General features: G+C 39.7%; 3 protein-coding genes and 1 long non-coding RNA gene across 4 annotated transcripts; 1 reads left to right on the top strand and 3 right to left on the bottom strand.

Annotated features, from left to right (window-relative positions):
* Positions 1-276: 276 nt before the first annotated feature.
* LOC116619954 lies at positions 277-2,442 on the top strand. Its single transcript, XM_032385326.2, has 10 exons — positions 277-347; positions 431-546; positions 680-846; positions 947-1,010; positions 1,102-1,173; positions 1,286-1,494; positions 1,587-1,778; positions 1,905-1,926; positions 2,003-2,153; positions 2,233-2,442. The coding sequence occupies exons 1-10, from the start codon at positions 292-294 to the stop codon at positions 2,390-2,392; spliced, it is 1,209 nt and encodes a 402-aa protein (XP_032241217.2). The 5' UTR covers positions 277-291; the 3' UTR covers positions 2,393-2,442.
* On the bottom strand, positions 1,489-3,724 carry LOC116614521. Its single transcript, XR_007306736.1, has 2 exons — positions 2,564-3,724; positions 1,489-1,842 (listed from the first exon to the last, which is right to left on the bottom strand). It is a non-coding gene; the product is annotated as an uncharacterized LOC116614521 (long non-coding RNA).
* Positions 3,725-3,897: 173 nt separating this feature from the next.
* On the bottom strand, positions 3,898-6,459 carry LOC5515668 (collagen triple helix repeat-containing protein 1). Its single transcript, XM_001635700.3, has 4 exons — positions 6,379-6,459; positions 5,769-5,855; positions 5,276-5,419; positions 3,898-4,636 (listed from the first exon to the last, which is right to left on the bottom strand). Exons 2-4 carry the CDS (start codon positions 5,853-5,855, stop codon positions 4,274-4,276), a joined length of 594 nt encoding a protein of 197 aa, XP_001635750.3. The 5' UTR covers positions 6,379-6,459; the 3' UTR covers positions 3,898-4,273.
* A 271-nt stretch (positions 6,460-6,730) lies between these two features.
* LOC5500369 (zinc finger protein 391) lies at positions 6,731-9,326 on the bottom strand. Its single transcript, XM_032368799.2, has 2 exons — positions 8,891-9,326; positions 6,731-8,247 (listed from the first exon to the last, which is right to left on the bottom strand). Exon 2 carries the CDS (start codon positions 8,227-8,229, stop codon positions 7,012-7,014), a length of 1,218 nt encoding a protein of 405 aa, XP_032224690.2. The 5' UTR covers positions 8,230-8,247; positions 8,891-9,326; the 3' UTR covers positions 6,731-7,011.

Genomic DNA, 9,326 nt, shown 5'->3' with positions numbered 1-9,326 from the left:
AAACCTGGGGACGGGGCTAGGTTGACAGAGTTCAGTGGAGATTATGTATTACCTTAGAGGATGTACCAAGGCATTGTTTATATAACCGAACAATTGTAATCGGGCATGCGATCATCAAAATTTTGGTGTGACCATTCGAGGAAGATAAGCAGATAAGATTGCCAAAATCACTGCGTTACGAAGCACATTAACGCTGTAGTCCTTCATCGCATGTGAAACAATCTTTAATTTTAATTGGAACTCATCCCTTGTACACAATCTGTATAAGGACCAAATAAAAAGTATGTATGTATGGGCCTAGGGAGAACCGGCATTCTTGTTAATGGCCTTGAATACACTATTGATTGGTAGGTTTCATTTTTTTTGCAACCAATAATCTTATGATCTGGCATTAAACAGGACATATGTAACTTTTATCCCTTTTTTTAAGGGTGATGTGTACTGACTGGAAGTTCATGGCGTGTATTCTCGGAATTAATAGTCCCTATGCCTTGTACTTCTGCATTTGGTGCGAGTGCAGCAAAAGGATGATCAGAGACTTTTCTAGTAAGTTTATTTTGTTACTTATATAATGAATGTTATGTAATGAATATAATGATTGTTGATAATTTTGTTTTTATGAATTATTCCATTGTCAGCTATATTATAAATAACTAGATAAATTTGATAAAAATTTCAGTCCCACAATGGCCCATAACCAGAACCTTAAACCAGTGCCGTGCACGTGTTGGGTGTCCAAATGCCAAGGGAGTTCAATGTTTACCTCTCGTGGACATTGAATTTACCAAGGTCATACCCGACACCCTGCACCTCAAATTGAGGATCATGGGAAAACTTCTCAACCAGGTAAAATTATGCTTATTTAACAATTTGGCATTTTCACATTAATTCAAATCTCCATTGAGCCATTTTTTTAAAAAGTTTCTGGTATATATTAAACTTCTAGGTTGCTTGCTGGGCTATAGAGCAGAATGTTAAAAAAGCCATGGAAGAAGCAATAGAAGCTTTGGGTAAATAAAAATTTCATGTATAGGGTAAATGGGTATAGGGGATGTCTTATGGTGATTATCATTTTGTTTTCTTGCCATATTGTATTTGCAGGTGTGAGGTTTTGTTTCTATGATGTCCAGGATGACAGTGGCAAAACAACAACCAAGTGGAGCTCTTTGGATTGTAAGTAAATAACTGACTTAATAGAAAAGACTGTTATAATAACTGAAACTAATATGAAATTACTATAAAGTTTGGTTATTTATTTTCTTTGATACCTCTTTTCCTTATAAAGGTGATGATTTGGAAACTATCATTAGGGGGCTTGATCTTCATGCCTTCCTAGGAGACATGGAGAACAAGTCCATCACCAGCCTTGACTGTCTGACCAAAGCCCAGCTAGTGGAGGAATGTAGGAAGTTCCATCTGCGGTCGACAGGCACCAAGGACTTCCTACGTGCCACACTCAAGGATCATCTTGACCGCAACAACATAGTGTTTGAGGTATGATTTTTATTTTCATTATAAAAAAGACCAGCACACCCAGGATACTACTGTGTATAAAGCTAATTTAACAATTGCTTTGTGTTTTGTAGCCATCGTCCACTCCTACTTGTGAGAAAACAGTTCTTAGCATATCAGAGCTGACACAAGTGTGGAAACGTTTGATGGTCCTCACTGATGCTCTTGGGGCAAATCCTGGAGATGAAGCACATCTTCGAGCAGATGCTTTTCAAGAAAAGGCCCGCCAATGGGGAACCAAATTTAGAAAGGCCACGTTTGATGAGGTAATTCTACATCCCTGTGGTTAGTTGAACTGGCAGGACACAAGCCTTATTTGATCATATGTCACTGAAAAAATAAAAATCAGTAGATATATTATTTTAATTGTGCTTTCTTTTATCTCTCCACAGGATGTAATTCCATATATACATGGTAAGATTAAAATGAGATTCCTTAAGTGACTTGGGATCTCCGAGACCAAGTAATTTTATGCATTTTTTCTCTACAGTTCTTGTTTATCATGTCCCCCAATTTTTGGAGATTCATGGGATGATCCACCAGTTCAATTGCCAGACAGTGGAAAAGAAAAACCACATGCAAAACAAGACATTCCACAGGGGTAGCCAGAAAGGGGGGAAAATAGCAACTACACTGTACAGGTAATTCCAAGTGAAAAAAAAAAACGTCATGTTATCTAGACTAATCGCTTGCTACAACTGTGTATTTTTCTCTCTATAGATCATGGGGAGGGAAAACAGAAAACTGTTCAGTAGGGCAAATAATTTGGAAAGGGTCAAGAGAAAATATCAAAAGCAGTGAAGACAAAGAAAAAATGTATTTATTTATTTATTATATTTTTGGTGCTATTTATTACTGTTGTAAATATCACTATTTATAACTTGTATAACTATTTGTACCCACATTATTATATAAAGGCATTAAAAACATTAAAACAATCTGTATCATTCCCTGGATCTAAATTCCCCCTCTTTATTTTCGACTGGAAATTCAGTGAAATCGGTTGAAACAGATGTCAACAATTAGTTTATATAGAGAGATTTTATCTTACCGAGCCATAGTTGTGAAGCATATTCCGTCTACGCCGTACGAAGCTGATCTCCAAAAAGCTCAGCGGGGGATACTTGCGCTCTAGCGGTCGACACATACTAGGCCTTTCTTCCTCTGACCCATATTCAGAGATGTAAGTACAACGGGGGCACGAACTATGATGATAATTAATCCTTAGCTCGTATCCTCATGATATCCACATCTTCGAAGATGAGTCAACTTCACATATTGTACTCGAATCTGGCCGATTGCCGAGCCATAAACTCCGTACCAATAACCGTGCTAAACTCGACAGCAGTGCACGGGAACCGAATATTACGGGTCCCTGAAAAATCCAGCTTTCGTGAGTTAGCAAAAGAAAATGTCCCTTTACCAAACAAAGAGGAAAAACCTTCCTTTGAAAGGGGGACTTTCACTTGTACTCTCCGAATGAGTCCCGTGTCATTCTCGGGTGTACGAAATTGGAGCTCATCGAACAGTGCATGTCGAATCAGCCACAATTCTTTATCCTCGGAGCAAAAAATGGGAAGCTTTTCTTTTGCTACCTCACTACTGTCTGGGTTCCCAGCATTCACGGCTAAATAGCATGACAACTGCGGATTCGGTGAAAGAGAAAACGGAGACTTATATCTATCGCTGTAGCCTTTCCATTTCACAAAGGCATAGTCTCCCTCAACGTTTAAAACTCTCTCTATCTCCCAGACTTTTTCTTCTTCCTCTTTCTCTTCTTTCACGTACGTATCAACTGAGGAATGGTCTAAATATTTGACCAAGCGATCCGGTTTCTTTATAATTCTTCCACTACGAGTCTTTAGGGAATCAGTGTTTGCCGCCATGTTTGTTGGAGAAGCGCGAAAGGGGAAACTCCAGTACTTCTAAATATGGGCATATATGACCATATAAGGCACAGCGGACGAAGGACACTATCCGTGGGGAATATGTTTGATATGGGCTGCTCACAATCTCGTTCCCAGGGCCCTCCCCCTTTCCTGTCATTTGGGTCGATGGGAAATGGCCCTGGGATCAGCCAGTGCGTTCTACTTGTTGATTGGTCTGCGGATAAACGGCTTATTTATGCAAACTGTGCGTACAATTCTTAGTTTACTCTAAATCGAGTAAAAACGGCCGGGACTTCCGATTCTGCCGCCATCTTGTTTTGAAGACAAGCATTGAATTATTTATGCTTATGTATAACACCCAGAAATCCTGAGTGTAGAAGGAGTCACGTGACCGGCCGATCCCGGGGCCATTTTCCGCGACCCAAATGACAGGAAAGGGAGGGGGCCTTGGGGATGAGGTTGGGATGCTTGTACAATTAAATCTGAAACCATTAAATTTGAGGAACCTTTTGAGAAGGCAACCGTGCTTTGATGATTTAAACCATATCGACATTATTTATGAATTTTATTTATTATCACTATGATTATCTTTTATTTTATAATATAGAAATTGCACAAAATATTGATATATTGACAATCGGTTATTAAGCAGTACAAACATAATATTTTTCCGATCCCACTAACAACAATACGGTCTCGTTTTAGGCTGTTGGTGTTAGTTTGGCTATTGGCGATTTCAATATGGAATTATGGGAGGTATTACGAAGCTTAAAAATCCCGCCCTTTCGCTAAATATATTCCCTAACTTAGAAATCCGGGCTTATTCCCCTAGCATATTCTCTCAAGGAATTAGATGTCTGACCTAATTGTTTTTAAGCTTGTGGAGCTGGGACTTCTTCCACGATGATCCTCGTTGATGACATCCACCCAGTAGAGGCATCCGCATTCCCCATATTCGTACCAACACATTGCCCTACCCACAATCCCACACGAACTTGCCCCCGAGGGATCCCCTCACAGTAGCCTCCAAAGTGTCGATGCTCATGGAGGTTGAAGTTGGCGACGACTATGGACGGGTGTTGCACTGCGTCTATGGGGACTGGGTTCGAGCACTCGTTTTGGTTGAAGGTAATGTACCACCGTCGGCAGCATTGCTGACAGAAAGCGACACGAAATTCACCATCGAACGCGACACGTAGAGACGTACTGTCGTTTAACTTGTTGAAAACGCATTCCTAATAAACACGAAACAAACTTTGTGGTCCTTTTTTTCATATTAGTTACTTTTTTTTACAATAAGTGAACTTAATTGGCACACTAGCATACACACATTTGGACCAGTCGGGCCAAGACGGGAAGCTAGAGTCTATTGCCCGTGCATGGTTGCCGACTTGCCCGGGCCGACTGGTCCGAATGTATGATGTGCTAACGTTATTTCTTTTTACGGTATCGACTATGAATTGCTTGATGTTCTATGATAGAGATGTTGCAGGTCTCGAAACATTGAGCGGAGGGGTCACGATCTGGGCAAGATACATATATAATAAAAAAAAATTTGGGGGTACAGCAACGCCCCTAATGGTCATTCCCTTATAATTACTCTATATACTTCTATTTTAGGGGGGGGGGGTGGGGTGGGGGTGGGGGTGCCCTCTGCTATAACCCTCGTCCACCACTTGATCACTCTAACACTTGATCACGTGTGACACATAGTTCTATTAGTGGTGGATCCGCTTTTTACAGATATTTTCCAATTTATAACGAGGCTCAATAATTTGTTTGAGTTTCAACATGATTCGAATCCAAATGTTTCAAAAGGGTAGTTTAATGTTTCCCTAAGAAGGGCTAGCCTCACTTTCCATTGAAGCGCTCACCTTGATAAGCCCGCTGTCTTTGCCGTCGTTTAAATTCTTCCACGCGCATTGCTTCCAGTTGACATGCGCGGGAGTACCTGGTGGTCCAGCAGGACCGGCAGGGCCAGGGGCCTGGGCTATGAACGTTATCGGCCCAAAGCTATGCTTTGAAGATAGGGAAAATCAAAGTTAAATAAAACTTAGTTTAAAAGAAGAGGAGATGAGATTCATATAAACGCTTTCTAACTACTCGCATTTGGTCCCTACAATTCTCATTTTGCGAGCATGTAAATTAAATCGAAAAATAAGTCAGCGTTTATGTTGAACGTCTTTCTGAAAAATTGAGCAGCCCATGTGGTTTAGGCTTAGCGCAGATTTTTTACCCTCCTATAGTATACAAGAACTAGAATAGGTGGCCAGAAACAAAAATCAATGCATCATGGATAGGAACGTACAAAGGTGACAGGGGGCGAGTTTGCCCCTTCAAATAAGGTTTCAGTATCATATATACTACCTTTGCTATTACTGTATCAGGTCCGGGCTGGTTGGCGACGTAGCTCAAACCCAGTAGGAAAATACAAGTAGAAAGGATCACCTTCATCTAGAAAAGAAAAAAGAAGACAAGAACAGCATCAATAAAAGTTGAGAAACTGCCTAGAAACTAACTAGTGTTAGTAACTAAAAAAATATTTTTTTGGGGGGGATCCTTTTCTTCGTTAAATAACACTACTTTTTTACTTTGATTCAGCCCCCCTTGTTCCTCGTGAAGCACTTGCCCTTTGCATCAAAATCCAGGTAGGAAAAACAGGTAGTCGGAGTTGTTTAACTGTGCAGTAGTTCCTATCTCATTATGTTTTTATAAATATATATATATATTTTTCCCCCTCCACTAGAAATGCCATCTATCCTTTAAATAATGTCTGAGTCATTGTGTTTATCATAAAATGTTTGCCTTTTGTGGGTACTTCTCACGACCTATATATAGCAGTATAGGAGTCGATGGTCGGCTATACATGGTTTTACGGTATTTAAGGTTTCAAATCATGCTAAGACAGCTTAACTTGATTCGCAACTTAGAAACTTAATCATTATTCTTTAGGGTGATAATCTTAAATTCCTCCTACCTTGATGCTTCAGACCAACGAAGTGCAGTCTAACAAGTACACCAGTGTTTTTCTGCCCAGTGCAGACGTCTATACCCAGCCTTTAAAACAACCAGTAATCCAAAACCATGCTTTAAGCGGATATTCTTATTGAATTTTATCCAATAGCGGACACAAAATTATTACAAGAAAGGACAGATTCTCTGCACGAGGAAACGAGCAGAGTAGGAGCTCTTTGATAACGATAAATAATTCACTATTTACAGCACGTTTAGATGTGCATGCCCTAAATCGCGTCTACACGGGTAGCTATCCACAAGCACGCTTATCCAATAGAATAGAAGGAATAGTCCCAAAGCAAAAGCATGATCTGTGCAAGCAGAAAGAGACAAATTTTTTAATAACTTCTTGCTAGAGCGTCTTTAGATTAGCAAAAATATATTATAGTTTCTTGTATAATCTTTACTTTTGAAAGTCACTCATGGCTTAGAATACAGTTTCAAAGTGACAAAAATATAAAAATATTAAATAATCAAAACGGGTAAAAAGCACTAGTATAAAAATTGAAGAAGCATACTTTAAAGTTAGAAGTTATTATTTGTTATATGTTATTATTTGAAGAAGAAATAAGAAAAAAAAGAAAACTTTATAATATCACAATGGTATCCCTTTTGAATGTATTCGGCGATGGTGGTCTTTCATGTCAAATGAGCGCCAGAAACCCTTGCCACAGTAAGCACACTTGAATGGTTTCTCAGCACCAGTATGGGTTTTCATGTGACGCACAAGTGTACTTTTTAAGGTAAACTGCTTCTTACAATTAACACAGATGAAATTCTGTATTTTGACTTCGGCTTTGGTACCACTTTTTAGCTGTTTAGGCCTGTGAGTCCTCAAGTGATCATTTAGGTGCCCAACTTGGCGAAAGCATGAGTCACATTTAGAGCATTTATATGGCTTCTCACCCAAATGAATAAACTGGTGATGCTTCAAATGGGTTCTCTTGCCAAACATTTTACCACATTCATCACACTTGAATGGCTTTTTATCCAAATGTGTCCGTTTATGTGCTGAGAGATAACTTGATTGGCGAAAACCCTTGCCACAGTGTCTGCATTTATATGGTTTGTCGTACGAGTGAATCTCCAAGTGAGCCTTGAGATGTACAGCCTTGCGAAATCTCTTAAGGCAGAATGTACACTCGAATGGGTAGTCTTTGTGGTCTCGATGATTACTGTCTTTTGAAGTTGGCATTCTAATGTTGTTAATGGTGATGCTGCTGTTAATGCCAGTAACAATTGTGGTGTTATTATCACCGTTGTTTTTGGTGTTGTGGTGGCTACTGTGATTTCTGACAATGCCACTATCCCTTATAATAAAGTTGTTGTTGTTGTTGTTGTTGTTGTTGTTGTCCTTGGCAATGCTGGTATTCACCTTGTTGTTTGTTGATGGCAGGTTGTTATCGTGGAAGGTAAGACTGATCTTATTGTTGTTGTAGTAGTCATTGTTATTCCTGTTGCTGTTCTTACTATTGTCAGTTCCCATAATGATGTTGTTTCTGATGCAGCAGCAGCAATTGTTGTTGTTTATATTATTCTTGCAGTCGCTGTTGCTCCTGTAACCATGGCTGTTATTGTTGTCATCATTGTCATTAATAATGTTGTCATCTAGGACAAGATCCTCCTTTTTAACTCTCTGCTCTGCATTATTCCTGTCGCCATCCTGATTGCATTCCTGCCAACTTTCTGACATAGAAGGACAGTATTTTTGCTGCAAATCTTGCAAGATGCTAAAATATTCATCTTCAGTGAAATCATCCTTCCTTTCCTGCTTGACCCTGATCATCTTTAGTACAACATCACCTGTACTCATTTTGAGACGTTCTTGAATCTGGTTGAAACAAATATAGATAACACAGTTTATTGCTGGCTAGGGGGGTAAGCTGGGCATGCTACATGGGAGCAGTCAGCAGCAGTTGTGACATGAAATTTGATGGTGTAAAGTGACTCTTGTCTTTTCTCTAATAGGAGGGCTGCAGTCAACATCCACCCCTCCCCCCCAACCACACCACCACCACCCACCCCCCCTTCCGAACACCACCAACAACAAACACACGCACAAGCCCTTTTAGATTTGCCACACATTGCTAACAACAAACTAACAGCTAACAAATTATGGGTTCTAAAATATGATTGTTCGTCCTCGGGATCCAGGACTTTACAGGAACATTGCACTAAAACAACCCACCCCCACACACCTTGGCTAAACCTTATTTCACTCCTTTTTCGCGTTTATTCTTTAACAATTTCTCACTTGTTGTTCGTGATTTTTCTATTACATATACAACATATTGTTTTTGCCTGTTCATTGTTGTCGTTGTTACATGATTAAAACTTTCACGGGAAGAGGAACCTTATGACGATAATGGCCGTCATTTTTTTTAATCCAAGGCGACCCTTAACTCAAAAATCATAGCATGCACACAACAAGGCATGTGTTTTTAGAGAGACGGGTTAAAATATACATAACTTACCGTACACGGGCAAAGATATCCCTATCAATTGTCGTCCACTGAAGGCATTTTCGGTCAGCGGTAGGAGAACACAGGATACCCATGCATTCATGCAGGTTTTTAGCTCACTGGTGTTGTGGAATCTCTCCAAAATATCCAAATAACCAAAAAGTAGAAGAAACAGAGCTCGTAAGACTTAGTTCTTATAGCAAAACCACGAGAATTCCTCTAAACTAGATGCTCTTAGACCTTGTACTCAGGTATTGGTCGCCAACCACAACCCGGTGGATCTAAAGACATTGGGTGTAGGCGAAGTTTACCTTAGGGTGAAGGTTCTGAAGGTGTGCCTTTATATTCTCTCATTTGCAGCTATGGACAACTTAGTACCGTAATAAGTTCAAAATTCAAAATAACAGGTCAAGCATAAAACTGCTGTCTATAAATTTTATAAGTGGTT

This window comes from Nematostella vectensis, chromosome 15 (assembly GCF_932526225.1).
Source record: "Nematostella vectensis chromosome 15, jaNemVect1.1, whole genome shotgun sequence".
Lineage (NCBI taxonomy): Eukaryota > Metazoa > Cnidaria > Anthozoa > Actiniaria > Edwardsiidae > Nematostella > Nematostella vectensis.
Note: the sequence above shows the minus strand (reverse complement) of the source record. Positions and strands in the feature narration are given on the sequence as shown.

Excerpts from the sequence above, each read along its gene's own strand:
- LOC5500369 (XM_032368799.2), bottom strand. The coding sequence starts at position 8,229 with ATGAGTACAGGTGATGTTGTACTAAAGATGATCAGGGTCAAGCAGGAA.
- LOC116619954 (XM_032385326.2), top strand. The coding sequence starts at position 292 with ATGGGCCTAGGGAGAACCGGCATTCTTGTTAATGGCCTTGAATACACT. Across the intron at positions 1,011-1,101 it reads AGAAGCAATAGAAGCTTTGG|GTGTGAGGTTTTGTTTCTAT; the intron begins GTAAATAAAAAT and ends TTGTATTTGCAG. Across the intron at positions 2,154-2,232 it reads ATAGCAACTACACTGTACAG|ATCATGGGGAGGGAAAACAG; the intron begins GTAATTCCAAGT and ends TTCTCTCTATAG.
- LOC5515668 (XM_001635700.3), bottom strand. The coding sequence starts at position 5,855 with ATGAAGGTGATCCTTTCTACTTGTATTTTCCTACTGGGTTTGAGCTAC. Across the intron at positions 5,420-5,768 it reads CTGATACAGTAATAGCAAAG|CATAGCTTTGGGCCGATAAC; the intron begins GTAGTATATATG and ends CTATCTTCAAAG. Across the intron at positions 4,637-5,275 it reads AAGACAGCGGGCTTATCAAG|GAATGCGTTTTCAACAAGTT; the intron begins GTGAGCGCTTCA and ends CGTGTTTATTAG.